At 36.1% G+C, this 21,067-nt stretch overlaps 1 protein-coding gene across 5 annotated transcripts in view; it reads left to right on the top strand.

Moving 5' to 3' along the window:
- Window positions 1-21,067, top strand: part of LRBA (LPS responsive beige-like anchor protein) — a 434,158-nt gene that overhangs the window by 53,256 nt on the left and 359,835 nt on the right. For all 5 annotated transcript variants that reach the window (XM_069780575.1, XM_069780554.1, XM_069780564.1 and 2 more), the window contains 15 exons: window positions 1,012-1,107; window positions 4,419-4,540; window positions 4,645-4,771; window positions 6,006-6,125; window positions 6,439-6,585; window positions 7,447-7,644; window positions 8,291-8,424; window positions 9,707-9,815; window positions 9,924-10,076; window positions 10,922-11,090; window positions 13,057-13,136; window positions 14,656-14,718; window positions 16,511-16,608; window positions 19,762-19,854; window positions 20,663-20,771. In XM_069780575.1, coding sequence (XP_069636676.1) covers window positions 1,012-1,107; window positions 4,419-4,540; window positions 4,645-4,771; window positions 6,006-6,125; window positions 6,439-6,585; window positions 7,447-7,644; window positions 8,291-8,424; window positions 9,707-9,815; window positions 9,924-10,076; window positions 10,922-11,090; window positions 13,057-13,136; window positions 14,656-14,718; window positions 16,511-16,608; window positions 19,762-19,854; window positions 20,663-20,771 — 1,818 coding nt within the window. The remainder of the gene's footprint in view (window positions 1-1,011; window positions 1,108-4,418; window positions 4,541-4,644; window positions 4,772-6,005; window positions 6,126-6,438; window positions 6,586-7,446; window positions 7,645-8,290; window positions 8,425-9,706; window positions 9,816-9,923; window positions 10,077-10,921; window positions 11,091-13,056; window positions 13,137-14,655; window positions 14,719-16,510; window positions 16,609-19,761; window positions 19,855-20,662; window positions 20,772-21,067) is intronic.

Genomic DNA, 21,067 nt, shown 5'->3' with positions numbered 1-21,067 from the left:
CTCCTGAATTTTAATTCAGATTCATGAAGCACTGTTTATCTGACTATAATTTTGGTACATTTAAAATACTTGTAACGGATCATGCAAAGCTTAGTTTTCAGGGGGTGGCTGCTTACAAGAGGGGAAAAAGGGCACTTTCAGGAAAAGATCAGAAGTGTAAAATTGTAGTTTAAAAATAGATCTACTGGAAAGTTATGAAGTGGTAAAAGAAGATGCACAAAATTGTTCTGTCACTGTGACCAGTATGTGCTGGACTTCTGTTGTGAGCTCATATACTTGATTTGGAGTTTATAGTTGCTAAGTATTACAACAAAATCAATGCAGAATTAGGGTGGTGGTGAGGAAGTGTTAAGCATTCACACTAATTGAGCACTCAGTTTAGGTGCTCCAAACGGCGCTTGAGACTTCAATCTTTCTCTGTGGACTTATATGAAGGGATATGTGTAACCAAAGACACTTTAATCTAGTATATGACTGTAGTCCTGATGAAAATAGTAATGTCTGCTAATCTTCCCTCTCCCTTTTGCTAGGTATTCCCCATCTCCCTTGTGCTGGCACAGGTTTCATGCAGCCACGATCCAAAATGGCTGTAACTGAAAATTGGTTTGCATTTGTTTTTCCTAAATTAGTTTTCAGCTGGGTCAGTTAATTTTCTTTAGCTCACTGCAAATCCATGCAAATGGTAGTGCTGATGGGAATGAACAGATAGAGAGAGGAACCAACATTCAGGGTCAGTTTAGTTTGTGCTGGATGAAAGTGGCTCTGGCTTTTAAGTCCTTAATTTAGTTATCCAATTAATTGTATTTCAGTGCACCTACTGCGTAATGTGTGAAGGTATCCATGACTCTTTGTTAATGTTGTTTATTGAAGGTGCTAAATGTCTTAGTAGAGTATTATTCAACCATATGCAAAGCTTTAAAATGTGTAAAAATTATTTTTTTGTGTGTATAGTCTTTTCTTTCTTATAGGTGTGTTTTATTTATTTACAAGTGTAATAATTCTCTTTGTCAGCCACCACATGCTGGGAAGTTATTGTCTGTGTTAAAACACATGCCTCAGAGGTATGGACCTGATGCCTTCTTCAACTTTCCAGGAAAAAGTGCTGCAGTATGTAGATATTTTAAATCTCTTGTTTGTTCATTTGTTGTTCTATTATGGCCATTGGTTATTTTCATTTGAGTGGTCTTCTGTCTCATCTGTCACTGTCATAGATGTAGACTTTTAACCAAATTTTTTTCTTTGCCTGACACCTACATTATGCCTAAATAAATCATGGTTATAATAAATGTGCATTATCCCCATAGAAGGACAAATACTGTTACATAAAGAATGGATATAAGTGAGGCTTTTTTGTAGTTTTTTTGTTTGTTTGTTTGGGTTCTTTTTGTTTTTTTTTTTCCAGACTGGTTCATTTAAATCTTTTTGCAAGGAGAATCTGCCTGACTTTTGCTCCCATGTTTCTGTGGGAATGGTGCTTGTCTTACTATCCAGTATATGTGTGAGTGGCTTTGTGGTAGGTTGATCCTGGCTACATACCAGGTGCCCACCAAGCTGCTCTATCACTCCCCTCCTCAGCTGGACAGGGGAGAGAAGAATATAATGAAAGATTTGTGGGGTCAGGTAAGGACAGGGAGATCACTCACTGATTACCATCACGAGCAAAACAGACTCAACTTGGGGAAATTAATTTAATTTATTACCAATCAAATCAGAGTAGGATAATGAGAAATAAAAATGAATCTTAAAACACCTTCCTCCCACCCCTCCCTTCTTCCTGGGCTCAACTTCACTCCTGATTTCTTTATCTCCTCTCCCTGAGCGGCACAGCGGGACAGGAAATGGGGGTTGCAGTCAGTTCATCACACGTTGTCTCTGCTGCTCCTTCCTCCTCACACTCTTCCCCTGCTCCAGCTCCCCTATCTCCACCCATGGGAGATAGTCCTCCATGAACTTTTCCAACATGGGTTCTTCCCATGGGCTGCAGTTCTTCGTGAACTGCTCTAGCATGGGGCCCTTCCACGGGGTGCAGTCCTTCAGGACTAGACTGCTCCAGCGTGGGTCCCCCATGGGGTCACAAGTCTTGCCAGCAAACCTGCTCCAGCATGGGCTCCTCTCTCCATGGGCCCACAAGTCCTGCCAGGAGCCTGCTCCAGCACGGGCTTCCCATGGGGTTACCACCTCCTTGGGGCATATCCACCTGCTCTGGCGTGGGGTCCTTCACGGACTGCAGGTAGATATTTGCTCCACCGTTAACCTCTATGGGCTGCAGGGGAACAGCCTGCCTCACCACGGTCTTCACCATGGGCTGCAAGGGAATCTGTGCTTCAGTACCTGGAGTACCTCCTCCCCCTCCTTCTCCACTGACCTTGATGTCTGCAGGGTTGTTTCTCTTACATGTTCTCGTGTCTCCCATATGCTGTTGCGCAGCAGTTTTTTCCCCCTTCTTAAATATGTTATCACGCAGGCACTATACCACTGTTGCAGATTGGCACAGCTTTGGCCAGTGGTGGGTTCACCTTGGAGCTAGCTCTATCAGACATGAGGGAAGCTTCTAGCATCTTCTCACAGAAGCCACACCTGTAGTCCCTCTGCTACCAAAGCCTTGCCATGCAAACCCAATACAGCTTTACATCTAGAAACCTTTGCTAGTGAAACCACAGAAAGCATTGAACTAGAAGTGGCCATACTTGCACTGTTTATTAGTTCTTTTAATGATCAGATTATGTGAATAACATATATTGCTTATAAGAATTCTCTGAGAAAATGTGGATCCTAGACATGTATAGGTTGAATAATATTGAAAGAGGATTAAATTTAACAATGATTTGAAAAATACGAAAAAGACTTTTTCATAATTGTTCAGGTGACTGATTCATTTTTAAGTTCTGTGGTGTTCACTTGAAAAAGAATTTGAAACTAAATAGGTGGGTGGAAAATACCGTGTAGAATCTTCTGGAGGAATTTAAGTATATCAACACTTGCTCCTAAAACTGTAGGATGAAATAGTATGTTCAAAATTTCATGCTTAATTCAGAATAAAATTTGAGTAAGATTTATCACATGACTATTTACAGCTTTCTTCACATAAACCCATTACCTTTCTGCCTCAGTGGCTTGACATTAAATTTCACCAACTTGATGACATAATTTTTTTGGAATGAAAACTTGAGATTGAAAAATGCAGACTACTAGAAAAACGCTTCTGCAGTTTTATGTTTATCACATGCAACAGAACTTGGCAATAGATAGCTGTGGTTTTGTTTCTTTTGGCTACTCATGTACTGTTTTTGTATTTAACTTCTAATAATTGTGTTGAATGTTTGAACTGTATGTGATATTGGGGTGCCTCAGTAACCTTAATGTAAATATTCTTACGTATTTTTAAATTTAGAAGTCTTAGAAATTAAGTATTTAATATAATTACTCCAACATCCATTGTGAGTTGAACCAAATGATAGTGCTACCAGTTCCCAAAAGTTGGGCTCAAAGACATGCAGACTGATTAGTTAGCTGGTATAGAGAAGGATTTATAGCATTTTGTTTGGACAAGGATAGCTGAATGGAGCGTGGGAGCATAATAAGGAGTCTGGCGACACTCAAGTTCTTTGATGTTTTTTGTTCATTGGTATTGATCATCTGGACAACATCTTTGATCAGTGGTTATGGCAGTCTTAGTTGAAGTGTGTGTTGCAAATCTGTGCAGCAAAACATGGAAAGTTAATAGTAATGTTAAAAAAACCCCAACCAAACAAAAAAACTCACACAATAAAACCCAACTGTTTGAAACAAAGAGCCCCACCACACAGTTTATAACTTAAGAGCTTTTGAGCTAACAGAAACACAGTGTTTGATATGAAGATTTTGGCTGGTGGGGATTGTATTACCTTTCTTTTAAGGAAGTTTGTAAGTCTGTCATATTCTAACTGGAAGGCTACATTAGACATGAGTTTCAAAAGAGAAAAGAATCTGTTAAGTACATGGTTCTCTTTGTGTGCCCAGCTTCTTTTCATAATCAGTTATTTTCCTGAATGCCATCACTATGTGAAAATAAGTTTATAAATCTGATTATTCTGTCAGGTTACCACAAAACCAAATCAGCTTGAATTTGCATTTTGAGGAGTTTTTATGCAGTAAGGCTTCCACTAAAGTGTTTAATTTTTGAAGTGTAAGTTACTATTAATAATCCTCCTTGAGATATAAAGACCAGTTTTTAAATATTTAGATTAATTAAATATTTTAGCAATGGAGTACAAAAAGCACAGAAGTTTAGGCCAGATTTTTTTTTAGTATAGAGAAAACTACACATTTGTAGTGTGTATCTGTATATCAATATACATTTGTAGTGTATATCTTAAGCTGTATACTTTTACTATTGTGATGTTGATCTTTCTACATGAATACCTTTTTGCTTTCTTTAGGCTATTGCCTTACCTCCTATAGCCAAGTGGCCGTACCAAAATGGGTTTACTTTCCACACTTGGCTAAGAATGGATCCTGTAAATAATATCAATGTGGATAAGGATAAGCCTTACTTATATTGGTGAGTATTATGTAGAACCATATTTCTGATGTTCAATTTCTATTAATTGTTCAATGATTTCTGCTTCTATCTGTGTATGTGCTGATTTTGTTCTAATTTGTTAGTTTTCGAACAAACAAAGGACTTGGTTATTCTGCTCACTTTGTTGGCGGCTGCTTGATTGTAACATCCATAAAATCAAAGGGAAAAGGTTTCCAGCATTGTGTAAAATTTGATTTCAAGCCACAAAAGGTGAGTAAAAACAATAAAATCTTTGAAACAGATTTCATGAGTTTAAAAAAATAGCTTAGGAGGAGTGTTGTAGCTATTGGTTAGGCTCATCTTTCTGTATCAGAACAGTTACACTGGAATGAGCAAAACAAATTGTGTTCTGAATTCTTATTTCTTTTTAATTTTGCTTATGAAATGTATAAGAAAGAGCTAGAAAATGCAGTTTAACAGAAGTTTTATGAATTTGTGAGACTTGTGTGAGTTCTCTTGAGAACTCTTAATACCTATACACAGCTTGGAAGTTAAAAGGCTTGAGATTTTTTTCCTTCTCTGTTTATACTGTTTTCTCCCACCTCCAGACATTCTCTTCTCCTTTTTCTAAAGGGTTTTGCTAAGGCTTCCCTTTACATCATTATTTACTTGATGTGTACAAATGCAGTGTTATTTTAAGAAAGCATTAGTAACCCACATTTTGTTTCCTTAATCAAGCTAGGACCATTAATAGGAGTTTGGTCTTCTTACATGTGGGAGGACAACAGATTCATTCTTGAAAGAATGTTATACTTTATGTTCATTCAGGTTGTCCAGGAAAGTCTCCTTGCATTTGCTGCTTTATTCAATATATCTTTTTGAATGTAAGAAAATATGAGTTGATTTTATTATTGGTGTTCAAGGGTTGCTTGCCTATCAAGTTGTATTATGCTATGTTGAAAATGTTTCCTTTTTCAACTAGGTATTCTGCTAATGTTTCTGGAGCAACTGGTGTAAACATTTTGTGAGAGAACAGGCCTCCTCAGGAATTTCTTATCAGTAATCCCTTGCTGTAAATATGGAATCTGTTTGTGATAATTTGACATGCACGGCCTTTGAAAGTCTTTAGTCTGGAGCCATCCTTGCTCTTTGGAATGACAACATTTGCAGTAGTCCAACATGCTGAGAGTAACCCAACTTAAAAATTATTTACACAGTGGTTTCAGTGTAAATATGGTTCAGCGTTGCCATGAAGATTTTTTGAGTTCTATGCCATAAATACCTTTTAAGCTTCTGTGTCTACTTCTTGTGGAAAAGATGGCATATTATCCTTTGACATAGCTATGCAAGAAAACTCACCAATGACTTAATCTTTTTGACTTAAAATAAATCTTTCAATCTTAATTTAATTCACATAGTTGAATTTGTTCTACTGTGCCCACTTTAATGCTTAAGCTACTTTACGTGTCTATAGAATTGTATCAATTGTTTTCTTATCATTTAGTGGTATATGGTTACTATAGTGCACATCTATAACCGCTGGAAGAATAGTGAACTTCGATGTTATGTGAATGGCGAACTGGCATCTTATGGAGAAATAACGTGGTTTGTCAACACCAGTGATGTAAGTAACCCCTGTATACTCATATCTATAGTTGATCATCTTCATGGATTAAATAGATATCCTTTGCCATTTTATTAATAAACCTCCCCCATTTTATGCAGTTTTAAAAAAGGTTGAAATAAAATTAATAACTTTTTGGTAGAGAAGTAGGTTCTGCTTTTATACATCACAGAACTTAAAATTTCTTTCTGCTAAGACCCTCAAATGCTTGTTTATGTAAAAATAATATTCCCCGGTAATATGTATATTCTTTGCATAATTTGCTTGTGTAGCATAGATTAAACCCTGTTACTTGGTTCTGTTTTATTTTCAGACATTTGACAAATGTTTCCTGGGTTCTTCAGAAACAGCAGATGCCAATCGAGTGTTTTGTGGGCAAATGACATCCGTTTACCTTTTTAGTGAGGCTCTCAATGCTGCTCAGATCTTTGCCATTTATCAGCTTGGTCTGGGATATAAGGTATCTTAGAATTGACCATAAAGTTTCCGAAGTTTAATTCTGATAAGACTCTTTATGGTGGGTTTTAAGAATGTTGTGACACCTCTGTGTCGTTCTGAAAATGTTCTTACTTTGTGATCTTTTTATTAAACTCTTCCATGTTTCTTCTATAAGCCCATGTATCCCCTCACAAACTACAAGTAAGCATTAATTCAATTATTTAATTTCTTATAAAAAATAAATTTCTGTTCCTGTTTACTTCTTAAAATTTCCATGTTGGTGGTTGGAAGAGGGAGACCACCACTGTTATCTCTGGCTAGGTTCACTTTTTCACTGCAGCTGAAAACTTTAGATCAAGTATGATGTATTTGTCTTAGAAATGTAGCTTTACAATTGATTGTGCTAGTCAGTTTTTTTTAATGTGTGAAGTTAGTCCTGAGGATTAGTTTTGTTGCAGTGATTTATTATTTGTTTTGTCATAGCCTGAGGGGCATTAATTGAAGACTGTTATTCCCTGGCAGCTGTACAAACATACGCTAAAAAAGATGGTGCCTATTCTATCTGCTCCTCAATTATTAGTTCCTTCTGAGTGAACACTGCTGACTGTCATTCTGTTTCCTGGCTAATGTGTTTCTTTTACATTACCCACCATTTTGGCAATGTCACTCTTCCGGGGTCAAAAAAAATTCTGCGGTTCTAACTCTGTAAAATTGACTTTGAGTCAATGTTCTTACAAAACCCTTTCTTTCTGAAATATTGCTAGATTGAAGAAGCAATGTTTTAGTCATTTTTTGGCAATAGTAGTGTTCTGAACTGTATTCTCAATGTGTGTAATCTATTTTTTTTTCTTTTTTCCTTCTTCAACCCTGCTCCCCAATCCAGGGAACATTCAAATTCAAGGCAGAAAGCGATCTCTTCCTTGCTGAACATCACAAATTGTTGCTATATGATGGCAAACTATCCAGTGCTATTGCTTTTATGTACAATCCAAGGGCTACAGATGCACAGCTGTGTCTAGAGTCATCCCCTAAGGATAACCCTTCTATTTTTGTTCATTCACCACATGCCCTCATGCTGCAGGTATTTCAACATTTTCATAGAGGATACAAGTGATTTCTGTTTGAAAATCTAAAAATCATGTGTTATAGGGATTTAGACAAGATAGGTTAGGTTTTTTTGCATTGTCCCTGCTGCTACCTCCCCTGTTTCTTGAATTAATGTGGATGCACAAGAATCCTAAGAAAAAGGTTTATCAAAGTTACAACCTAAAAAAAGGTCAGTACTACAAAGACTGTGTTAGCTTTTCAAAAAAATTCTTCTTCCTCATTTCTGACATATGTTGACTCCCCTACAGATACTACCTGTCTCCCGTCCTTTGCCCTGTTGATATGATATCCTTTTCTTCCCTATGCTTTGAATGCCTTAAGCTTTTAATTTGTCAGAAGCTTTTTCTAGAGTTTCTTTATTACTAAAGTATTGTTTTAGAGTTTGCAAGCTACCTCCTGTATATTCATCTGAGGATCTACACTGTAGACTGTATCTAAAGCAGTAGGTCAGCCACACTGGGCATTTAGTGTGGCTGTGGCAGCCAGTTCATGCTTCTTGCTGTTTGTTTTTATTTGGTAATAATACAATTTTTATATTGAGGAAATTTCAAACTATTTCTAGCAAACTTTTTAACAGTTTCTGAAGGAGATTTCAATATTTCTTAATTCTTCTTTGTCAGGATGTGAAAGCAGTCTTAACGCATTCTATCCAAAGTGCCCTGCACTCCATTGGAGGGGTGCAGGTACTTTTCCCTCTCTTTGCACAGTTAGACTATAGGCAATATTCGTCGGACCACGTTGACACAACTGTTTGGTGAGTGCACATACTTACTGTGTTCTGTTCTTTGTTTCTTTTTAAGTAAAGGAAATTACCTCTTGCTTTATTAAGTTGCATAGTGGTTTAAATTGTCTTGTGCAACAATGAATTATGTCTAACAACAAAGAGGTGGCCTTGTTACAGGCAGGACCTCAAAGTGAAGTGTTTATTTGTGCTAAATTTTCTATGAAAGTTCACACAGAATCAAAATGTACAGATTTCTACTTCACAATTTTTTTTGTATAACAGAATTGCAGACAATTCTGTTGAAATTATTCCTGTCATGGAAAAAATCCACTGGGGAAAGCTTCAAGAGAAACTCCAGGAAGGATGAATTTTTCAGCTACATGAAGTTATTCCAAGGAATTTATTTGGTTTTTTACCTTCAGACTTTTTGGAAGATTCAGTGTTACTGCCAGGCTTTCCCTTGGTTTTCAGCTCTGTTTCAACTCAGTTCAACTTCTGAACATCCAGGCAGAGAAACTGGTGGAGCTCCTAAGTTAGAGAGTAGTATTAATAGCAAAGGGATTGCTTTTTAGAATCCTGGTGTAGTTTGCTCTGTTTCATTGCAATTGTAGTTTCATGACTGTTTAAAGATGATCTACATCCATATTGTTGCTAAGAAGGGGTGGTCACAATGTTCCTTCAGCCCATTTGTGAGTTCCTGGGCCTGTCTTGAGCTGGCTCAGACTTGGGTGTCTGTGTGATGAGTGAGGGATTTGATTCAGTTGCAAGCTGGTCCAGCAATGGAGGGGTTTTCAGCTGGCTGAGATCTTGATTAATAGGCATTAGTGCTGTGAGACAGGGGGAGGGGCATGAATATTCCTTCTGGCAGCAACACAGAGTTAAATTACCTTGAACCAATACTAAAGCTGTACCTAGAAAAATATTTCCAATATCTGCTCATCTGAAAGCAGTAGAAAGTGGAATGCCATTTGTTACTGATCTTGCAGAAGTTTGTAAGTGAAATACAAAGCAGAGAGAAGTACAAGCTTAACTGTTGCATTTCTGCGAGAAAGTGTTTTCAGAAGAATTTTGCTATTGCATGGTTATCTCAGAATCCAGAATTTCAAGTTAGAAATGCATTAATTAAAAGCAAGAATTTAGAGCTTTCAAAATTGAGCCTTGCTTTTTGTTTTAAAAATTCTGATCTGAGCATTTATATAAAACATTAAATGTATCTCTGGGCTGTATGGTGGAAGTGTTAATTAGGAAATACTTTCTGTCCCACTGTAACCCTTTAAAACATTTTTCTTTACTAAAACGTTACATTTTTCAGTTCTACTTTATTGGCTTTCATCATGGAGTTGTTGAAGAACTCCATTGCTATGCAAGAACAGATGCTCTCCTGTAAGGGCTTCCTTGTGATAGGATATAGCCTAGAAAAGGTAAAGCAAATCTTTCTTGATGCCTTACATTAGTGTGGAAATTTTTTAAGATAAATGCTTTTCCTAGACTGTTGCAGGGCTCTTTCTTAAGCAGATCCTCTTTTACAGTCTTCCAAAGCCCATGTTACCCGAGCTGTACTAGAACTTTGCCTTGCCTTTTCGAAATATCTGAGCAACTTACACAATGGGGTGCCCTTGCTGAAGCAGCTGTGTGATCATGTTCTCCTTAATCCTGCAATATGGATTCATATCCCAGCACAGGTAAAATTGCTTGTTCTTATGAGTAAGGTATCTTATGATGTATCAGTTTGGGAGTGCTGAGACTAAGCCTGGACTCCAAGAATTACAGGTCCTGGGTCCCCAGCAGAAATCATACAGGAACTGTTTTCAGACTCTGCTTTTCTGCACATAGCTGTCAACTTTTATAGACTCCCAAGGTTTTCAGGGAATTTGGAAACCCACAGTGCTCTGCAAAGCAGAGTTGGGAGTGACTTCTGGAGTTCCTGACCCAGTCAGTGTTGTAGATTGAGAAGGACTTTCGGATGGTTTAGTTGGAAAAAAACCAAATTTTTGAGAGAAATTATCCTGGGTGTCAGATTTGAAGTCTTCATTTAAATTGACATATTCCCTGCAGAGTATTTTTGTTTTGGTGAATCTATGTTCTCTGAGAGTGAACAGCTTGGATGGAAACTTTTCAGTTGGTTCTACTCGAAACCTTCTTACCAAATTTTTTTATTCCCTCCATAAGGTTTTGTTTTGCATTTCAAAAACTGAGACAGCACTAACAATGCTACTGCAGAAGTTGTTGTAAAACATTTATGTTTGCTACAGCCAAATTAAATTATTAAGTATTATTTAAGTTGATATTTCTCAGAAGAAAAAGGGAAAGAATATATGTAAATAAAAAAACCGCAGCACTCTATATTTTTAGAAATAAAATGAAAATTTTCATCGGTTTGCAAGGGTTTTAAGAGCTTTGTGACTGAGCTGTGCAGAGAAAGTCTATTTCTTTAAGATATTTTAATAGGTGAAATTTAAGAATGCAGTTGTCTGATGTTCTGCAATTTTGCTGTAATGATTTTTGATCTCCTGATTGGGTGTTGCAGGTTCAGCTGATCCTGTACACTTACCTGTCTACTGAGTTCATTGGCACTGTTAACATATATGGTGCAATCCGACGGGTTGGGACAGTTCTTTTGGTCATGCATACTCTAAAGTATTATTACTGGGTAGTGAATCCTCAGGATCGCAGTGGTATAACTCCCAAGGGCATAGGTATGTATTCATTTCTACTCTCACAAGCTGATGTTTGTTTTAAAAAAAATGTTGTATAGAATAGAACTGTGAATGTTCCAGAGAGAATTTTTTATTTTAATGGCCTGGGTTCACTGTAACAGTTTGAGCAGTGTGCTTTTGTCCATAGGATATTCTTGAAAGCTTTTTTTCACAATCTAATGGAAACTTTCTTCAGTAGTCGTATCTTCTGTCATCAAAGACCTGTGCGAATTAATACTAGGTGGAACTGGTCAGAGAAATGGTGGTGTTTTGGAAATGTTCGGCTGTGCCTGGGAGTGTGGTCTCTTTATGGAACTTGTTCAAGTACTGGACAGTCTTTTAAGTGCTTGTAAGATCTACCGATAATAGCAGTATAGCTGAAAACAAGCATACTGAGTCTGACAGGCGCAGGGATCTGAACTTGTTGGAAAGCTGCTTAATAAACATGCTTAATCCAGGCAGCGAACTCATGGCTGGATAAGAAATCTAGAACAAAAGGTTGGTACTTGTCATTGACACAGAACACAAAACAAGAATACTGATCCTAAGAAAAAAGCAAAGGGAATAGCTGCTTGGCTAAGGAATCCAGTACTGTAAAAGGAACCGTGAGAAGTGAAATGTGCACCAGCATAACATAAGCACGTGCAGATGGAACTGGCACAGATAAGAGAATTAATGCTGTTTGGAAGTATAACTTTATGACTCTTCTAATTGTTATTCTCTGTTTTATGGGGTTGGGCATGCAGCCTTGGCAAAGGGAAAATAAGTTAAATCTCTACTCTCTGTAATGAAGAAAGGCTCTGGAATTTCAGAGAGAGAAGCAGGTGATGAAAGAGAGCTAGATGTACTGGAAGTGAGTGCTCCTTAGATGTGTCTGACTTCCTGCCATCAACTTCTCAAAATGACCAACCCTTCCTGTTAGAGGGTTGCAAAGATTGTTTTGTAGTATTTTGCATCCTGTAAGGAGCAAAGCATGTGTGTTTTCTCTGTTCTTTTTAGTGAAGATAAGGATTTACTTAACTAGTTTCTGAACTGGTTTATTGATCCTGAGGCAAGTGTATGTGTAGGATAGTCTTGCTAATAGTGTAATGACTTTTTTGACTAGAGCAGTCTATATTGAAAATAACTATTCTTAAGCTAAATATGCCTGTGGGCCTATACTGTATAAAACTAGACTCATATGATCACTTACATTTGCTAATTGATTTGTTTTTCCCCGATGATTAAGATTATAAGAACTGTGAACCTATGAGCAAACGTAAAAACTATCCCTAGAAATGTATTTGCAACAGTTCATTTGTTTTCTGTATGAAAGCTTTTACTTGGCTTTGACATTTGGTTGCACCTGTTTTTTTAACCTTGCCTCTCCTGGGAAATACTCAGGGGTTGAGTATTTAAAATGTTTCAGTGAAAGTCTGCTTTGCGCAGGAATGGCAAAAGCAAGTCCTTTTGACTTTGAGTTAACAAATTAAGTCATGGCTTTCAAGGTAATTCTTATATATAGCACTGTAAGACTGATTTTTATTGTGTATATAGCCAGTGTGTAATGATGGCATGTAGTTCTTGCTTTGAGCTTTAGCAGAACAACTTTAAAAACATTTGTAAACTGCAAAAATTAGAAATGTGGAAATTCTGAAATAAAGTTCTCATTTCAGTCTTATTCCTTGCATGAAGTTGGTTCATAGACACTGCAAGAGAATGGTAAAATCATGAAAAGAATTTAGAGGAGTCTGGAAAACTGTATTTAATAAAAGCCTTAGTAGAACTTCACTGGCTGGGCATTTTGGTAATAAACACTGATAAATGAAACACAGTTTTGTAGTCCAAAGTGGAGGAAAGATAACTTTACTCAGAATTGTGCCTTCTTCATGCAGAAAATGCCTTTTATTTTTCTTTATGTGAAAATGTATACTATGCTATTAACAACTGTTAATTTGCATTTCCTATATCTGCTTTTCTTTTTTAGATGGGCCACGGCCTACTCAAAAAGAGGTTTTATCTCTGCGAGCATTCTTGTTGATGTTCATTAAACAGCTAGTGATGAAGGTAGGATAACTTTAAATTATGATAGGATATCTAAGTTTCCTTTCATAAAGAAATGCTCTTTAATATAGCACTTTTTTCTAAGCATGTTGAATTTCGTAAACAAATAAGTAATAGAAATGCCATGTAAGGTGCATCTTTTTGTTGTCGCTCTTGCCACAGGCAGCAGTGCTAAAGATGCATTTTTCTCCCTTTTAAGCTGTTTTTATCAAAAGTGGAGCTGTTAATGATTAAACTTAGAAATATTTACTACTGGGGAAATAAGTATTTAATTCCTTGTTCTTTTCAAAAAAAAAAAAAAAAATCACCTGCATATAGAAGTGCTTAGAGACTGAAGAGCAACATTTGACATTATATGTGGTGGGCCAGGGGACCCCAGGAGGAGGAGGATAAGAAAGACACTATCAATAAGTTTCACAACTGTTTGTTAGATGTTAGAGGAATATTGAAATTCAGCAGTTCTTCTGCTTATAGACTCTTCTTAACCCTTTCCTGTTGTAAGCTCTGATCTCTCTCTTCTCTCCCTTCTGTAGACTGACTTTTCTGTGTGTGAATCTAGCTACCTTTTCCTCTCTTCCCCTGTTGCTAGGGGACCAGTATGCTTTCTGTGCTGCTACGCTTAGCCCCAGCCATACGGAGGAGTAACTACCAGAAAAGTTCTGCTATTGACTCTCGTACTCTTTCTTTAAATTGGATGTTCTGCAATTGAAGTATTAGGGACAATTTAGCTCTCAAACTCTAAAAGACTTTCATCAAGTGTTAGCTTCACTTTATTTTTTAAAATTTCTGTCAGAGATTTGTAACTTGGACGGTTTTGGATGGAGTTTCACAAGGACAGTGAAAAGCATGTCCATCATAAAAGGTTGATTCTTCTGCAAATTTTCTATTTGTACACAGTGGTGCAAAACCTTTTTGGGTAATGAGACTTGCTTTAAAAATTAAAGCTGTAGAAATGAAGAAGCCTGCTTTTCCTTACCCTCATCCTGTTCTTAGAAACTGCTGGCTTTTATTTTATTTTCACCAAAAAGACCTCAAGGCATCTTCCTAACATAGACACCATAAATGATTTAAATTTCTGCAAAGTTGATAGCAACTGAAGATAGGATTCTGTAGTGGAAAATAGGAAGCAAACTCAGCTGTAGGCATAGCTAGCAGGCCTATAATTAAACGTCCAGGTCTACTTTTGAATCCTCTTTGCCACCTTAATTTAATTCTTCTATTAATAGGAAGCTCTCAGTTCAAATTGTCTGTATCAATTAGTGTGTTACTCTAACAATTTCATGTACTATATTATTATCTAACCTATTCTTATGCTTGTATTGGAGTTGTCTAAAACCACTTTTATAATGTTCAGTGGGGTTTTTTTGGGCAGGGAAAAAGCTACCTTCCATCTATGAAGCTATTATAGTACCAAGTCTTGTGGGACTTACTGTGTATGTAACCATTGCTTGTAATAATGCTTTTTTGGGAACAGTACTTTTGTACTTGAAAGATAATAGTTAAAACCTGATTGTTTTTAAAGGACTATGGAATAAAAGAAGATGAATTGCAGGCTATCCTCAATTATCTGCTCACTATACATGAGGTAATTTTTAATTTGGGGGTGTGTATGGGAGGAGAAGTGTACTACTTTACGCTGTTTGTGACAACCAAATATTTGAATATTTTCAAACATTGCCTTCTTTATGCCACAAGATGGCTCTGTAGAGGAAGTAGCAAACATTGTCCAACTCTTTAGTGTAGTGTGCTGAATTGCCAATATTCTTGCAGTGATTTAAGCACTATGTTCGATGTTAGATTGAAGTTCATTAAGCCAGTAAGTCAAAATGGTTTCTTATGTTGTGCTGCAAACTGATTTACCAAGCAGAAAAACAGATGGTGAGACTGACTTTAAAAAAAAAAGACAAAACCTTGGTTTATGCTGCCTAAGTAATATTTTTTGTTTTGTTTTTCACTTCTTTTTATTTTACGTCTTAAATAAAGCAATAAAATTGAAAACATGCATTAAAAAATAAAGATGTATGTTAATGGCATCTAAGAGAAGCATATAAACTTAATTGGGAGTAAATGTTGGTTACCACTGATACATCTGCATCTTCATATTTTAGCACCAGGAAAAGGCACTTTATGCCAGATGCAACATCAAAGACAAGGGAAATGGGGACATAAATCTAACTGATCTCATCTCTGTAAGGGTGCTTGAAATGGGTAAAATAAGGAATTAATTGAACTTCAAGCAGTATGGATTTTTTTTTCCTTTTTTGTTTACACCTATTTTTCCTTTTATTCTCTGTGCTGGTTACTACTACTTCATAGTACTGTGGTCAAGCAGTTTAAGTCACTCTATATGGAGATATAAAAAATAAGACTCTTGGTAACATGTAAGTGTAAACCAAAATAGCAGAAGCTTTATATAGCCTTCAGATGAGGAGGTGATATTTTAATTATATTAGCAGTTTGCATGGTCAAGTCTAAAAGATCCATGAATGCTGAATCCCACAGGATTAAGTATCTAGTTGTAAATTCAAAAAAGCATCAACAAAAAATGTAAAATTCAGCCTTCTCATAGAGCTCATTCATCAGTGATAGTGTCTGTAATGTAAACTAATAATATCATCAGGTGAGCACAGTTGTTCAGGGGGTGTAAAACTGGTTTTCTAATAGAGAAAGAATCAGAATTTTGTTCAAAAATGTTGGAAAGTGGTTTGTTTTTGTTTTTTTTTTTTTTTTTTTAAATTAAGCTTTCATTTTAATACCACAAAGAATGAGAAAAGGTGACAGTTGCAGTTCAGTACTTTGTAGGTTTTTAGCTATAATTAACTTGAAACAAATTAATAAACTGTAGTTTAGAGTGCTTTAGACCAAAAGTACAGAAAACTTAACTGAGCAGCTTGAATTACCCATTTTAAATGTTGTCTGTGGCAGGTGGTGGTATTTTTGTTTCCTGGGGTGGACATTTGTTAGTGGAGATTTTGCATTAAACACCACCCTGTGCCCTGGAAAATGTGCAGCAGTTTATTTCTAGCTCCTGTGCAGTAAAAGAGGGGAGAGTATACATGCAAATAGATGAGCTTGTGTGTGGAAGGAAATAGCATAGTCCAATAGTCCATTCCCTGTCAAAGGCTTACATCCCAGACACAGATATATGGCTTTTCATTCTAAAAAATAAATATTTTGGAGGGGCAGAGGGGTAATATTTTCTCCTTCACTTGCCTTCCAGATCTATAGCTCTTTTGATCCTGGCCTAATTGTTATGGTCCTTAGTTTACTATTACTCTCCAGATCATTTTGAAATGTTTCGTAGTGGTTCTTTTAACCAAAACAATGTTCTAGCATACATACATTTTTAATTCAAATTTGTAACTTCTATTCAACAGGATGACAATCTAATGGATGTCTTGCAGTTGCTTGTTGCTCTGATGTCAGAGCATCCCAGTTCTATGATCCCTGCTTTTGATCAGAGGAATGGATTACAGTAAGTTTGAATTTTGTAAGTGGGCAAAAGGAAATAGTATTTTGACTATACTGTTGCTTGATGGAATTTCCATGAAATCTGAAAAGTCCTCGTCAGTGTATGTGTTGCAATCTTAGACTCCTCATCTTGGGAGATTTTTGTGTCCAGGTGTTCTTCTAACAAGAGGTGATGTTAGATTTATTATCAATGAGTTCTTTTTTTTTTTTTTTTAATGTTTCCAAGCTGTCAGTCACACTTAAACAGGTAGTGATCAATTTGAGTTAGTTAACATGGATGTTAAGTCTTCATCTACTAGTGCTTAGTCTTTAGCCTCCAATTCTTACATTATGTTTTAGAACTGAAAGTGGGCTGATAAAAAAATGGGTCAGTTTTCTGCTGATCTTTGTTAGCTTTTTTTCCTTTTTCTTTTTTTAATGTGTAAAGTATTATGAGACTTCTGCAGAAGAAACCTTTTATTTTTTTAAATTTAGCACTTTATGGTGTGGATTGTTCAAAATCTCTTTTTACCAACAAACAGAAAAATACTCTTTAATACTATTGTGGGAGAAAAGTAGGGAAAGTAGCAAATTCTACTAACAGTAAAAGCACAAGAGAAGATCTGCTAGGAAAAGACGAAGTTATGACTGATTTTGTGTTGTGGCTCTCAGAGGGTGGTCACATTATTGAACTTTTCTAATTTAAAATGAACCTGTCTGGACATAGTGGGGAAAAATTGGAACAGGCAAACATATCAGAACTATTCCTAGAAGACTATGTGGAGTAGTAATTCTCTTGCTGTGTAAAGGCAGAGTCTCATTTCATACATTTTGTTGCACCTATTGGTTAACCCCTATTTATACACGTATTTTTTTCAGTTGCCGTTTCTCAAGAGACAACATTCAGGCACGTTCATAATTGTTTTCTCCCCTTTTAGTGCTAGGCTGATTTTTTTTTTTTTTTTTTTACCCATTTTCTTCAGCTTTGACTTCATTTGTATGGTAATGTATTATGCTATGGGAAACTAATAAAAACTCTAAATAATAAAGTATTTGAACGTCATGTTGGGTCTCCAGTGCAATATGTTTGTTTTTATTTAACAACTGGCAGTAGACATTTTCTTTTTTATTAACTAGTATATGGGAAGTTAGTATGAATAGTGAGTCCACAGTGAGAAATCACTTTGTTTTCCTGTCTCATTTGTTACATTCCCTGTTCCTGTATTGTCTCCAGTCACTTAACTGGTTGTTTGTATGCTTATTGATACATGTACTTTTTGCAATTAAAACACCATATTCTTGAAATTTAAAAATAATTTTACAAAGCTTTATAAATTTTTGGATTTTTTTTAATAATTAAAATTTTAAAAGTAACCAATCTACTGAAGAAATAAGTGCAAGGAAATATTTTTTTTCCCTACGCAATTAGGTAATCCTCATACTGTTCTGTTAAGACAAGCAGGGAGATGGATTATATTGCTTGAATGAACACTGTATTGTGGGCTTGCTCATTTGTTTGATTCTAGCATTGCTGTGGCTGAAGCTTTCTCCAGGATAAGTTATTTATTATATGTAACTTTTTTTAATCACTCCTGGATTTTCACTTAAATTCTAGTATAGAACTAGGATTTTTTTTTTTTTTTTTGGTCCTAGTTTAGGTGCCCTGGGTAATATTTCTAGGTATGTAAAAGTGAAGGAATATCTAACTAGTGATGAGTGCTCAGTTATGTATATATAGATAGGGCCTAAAAACTTGAGGAAGTCCTTTGAACTCTTTACAACTGGGTGAGCTAAAATGCAGTATTGTAACATGGGCTATTTTTGGAAGGACTCAGGAATCATTGAAATTAGATTTTATTTTTTTTTCCCTTCCCCCTAATAAAATGATACAAATTTCCTCAAAAATTTACTCAGAAAAATATTCACAGTAAAGGCTGAGTACTGTGCCTTCTGTTCCAATATAATTTCATGGAGCATTAGGAAATGAATCTTTTCTTTTTTCAGAGAGAGCTTAGTAGTCTGTGTAGGTATAAGCTAAGTCATATTTCACAAATTCAAAGACCTGTCCAATACCATGAACCATAGCCCAACTAAAATCAGATAGTGACATGGTCATAAGCACTTTACCGTCTCAAAAAGTAAGCAATGTATGAAATTAAATGTAACTGGTGAATACATTTAGCTGTCTTCTGTTTTTATGGGAGATTTACAAGGATCAAAAACTTGCATTTGTTATTCTTCACATTGACAGAAGGACAATACTAGAATTTTTCACTGTGTAAAACTTCATTTAATAAAAGATTATGCTGTAATGTACTGCAAATTTTCTTTTTCTTTGGGGAATGGAAGGCATAGATACATGTGACGAGATCTGTGCAGTATTATAGTTTGAATTGGTAATGTCAAATATATGTAAGGTTACTGGACACTTACCACTGTAAGACTGTACTTCCAATTGTTTATTCATTTATCAGACTTTCATCAGTTGCATTGACATTTTCCTTGCTGTGTTTGTTACACTCCCATTTTCTTTCTTGCGAAAACTTCAGCTAGAGCTGTTCAGCTAGTTAAGTCTAGCACTTTTCTACAGATATGTCCCTCGCTCCCTTTGTCTGTCTTCTTAAACCTTCTTAGTGGAGAATCATAAGTGGGTGTAGAGCATAATCATAAGGAGGTGAAGAGCAGAAACTGATGAAGGTGAAATGAGAAGAATGCCTCCTGACTTGGTGTCTTCCTCTATCCTGCCTGTGGGAACAACAGGGCGCACAGATGTCAAATATCAGTGCTAGAAATAAATTCCCCTCCATACATGGTTATTCCTATCCAGCCACATTTAATATGAAAACAATTGCTTGCTTAGTTTTCTGGATAAAATACCAGATTAAGACAGTTCTCAATATAGGAATTGCAGCAGCCTTTCACAGCATGTTTTATGTATTGATATTTGGGAGGTACTTAAATTTGATTAAAAATCTCTAATGTAATTAAAATGTGAAATCACAAACTATTGTGCCATTAACAGAAATGTCATGCTGTTTTTTGTAGTCTTATTAATAGTAATTCTTTTAAATTAGGCTCAGATACGAATTTATTTGCAGTCTACTGCAGTTAATTTGTCATGCCAAAAATTGTTATGTATTTCAACTATTTTAGGAAGCCTTATGTTTTCTCCACTTAGGGTTGTCTACAAGCTTTTAGCATCACAAAGTGAAGGCATCAGGGTGCAAGCTCTAAAAGTGATGGGGTATTTCTTAAAGCATCTCGCTCCAAAGTAAGTACTGGTTTAGGTCTTAAGACAAACCCCTCCCCAAAAAGAAGGAAAAAAGGTAGGTTGTGACACATACATGCCATGTATTAGTTTGTGTGTATATTATTTAGGGTGTATATATACACACATGTTTGTATGTAAAGTCAAAAAAGCTATATTGGAGGTTAATCACTAAATGTGCTTCACTGAATAGGAGCTACTATTCTTCAATTTGTTTGTCATTAATATATTTCTGATGTGGTGGAATTACTTGTTATTGGCAACTAGTGTCCAGGCATTATCACTTCCTTACCAAGTTCATTTAATACTTACTTGCAGTATAGCTGCCTGCTTTTTAAAGTGGTCTTTTTCCATAATTCCACTGAAATACGTAGTAAGAATTAGACTGATGAGATTGAAACCTGTGTTACTTACTGAGAACTAGATTTAATACGTCTCAAGTTGACTACAGTAGTAGATAACTATTGAGATCGCTGTCCATGGTTGTATTTTGAGTGAAACGAGGACAAAGATGCCCTTTCCTTAGTGTTTATCAAGAAATCCCTAAGGGTGTGTTTCAGCTTTTTGGGCCCATGGGTGAGTGAACCGCATTTATGGAAGAAAGTTAGCTGTCTTCTGTCTGTCTTCAGGGAATGACTTGTCCTTTCAGAATTTGAATCCTTGCCCTTTTCCTTAACCAAAAGTGAAAGACTTAAGGAACAAAAAAGAAAAAGATGTTTCCAATGATTCCATGTTTCTTAGGGCACACTTTTTAAGCTCCCCTCCAGCAAGTTGAATACATAAGTTTATTTTATATTTCTTACTATTTTAGGAGAAAAGCTGAAGTCATGCTTGGACATGGATTGTTCTCTTTGTTGGCTGAAAGGCTGATGCTTCAGACAAGCTTAATCACCATGACCACATATAATGTCCTATTTGAGGTAGTAATATACTGTATTTAGGATCTAATCTTCCTAATTAGTTGTAAGACATTGTTAGAAAATTGCTTACATATTTGTGCTGATATGTTCCAGATGACATTAAACCTTAGCGTGATGCAGCTGAGTGCTGGTGGGTTTTTTTTGTTGTTTGTTTTTTTTTCCAGAGCTCGCTACTTGAGATTCCCCCCCTGCCCCCTTAACTTGGTTATGCTCATTATGAGCAATTCTAGATAACGAATAACCTGAATGTCTCAAGCAGACACTCATATATATGTGGAATTTTATTATAGCAATGA

Source organism: Haliaeetus albicilla, chromosome 1, assembly GCF_947461875.1.
Source record: "Haliaeetus albicilla chromosome 1, bHalAlb1.1, whole genome shotgun sequence".
NCBI classification, from domain to species: Eukaryota; Metazoa; Chordata; class Aves; order Accipitriformes; family Accipitridae; genus Haliaeetus; species Haliaeetus albicilla.
This window is presented reverse-complemented; position numbering and strand designations above follow the sequence as displayed.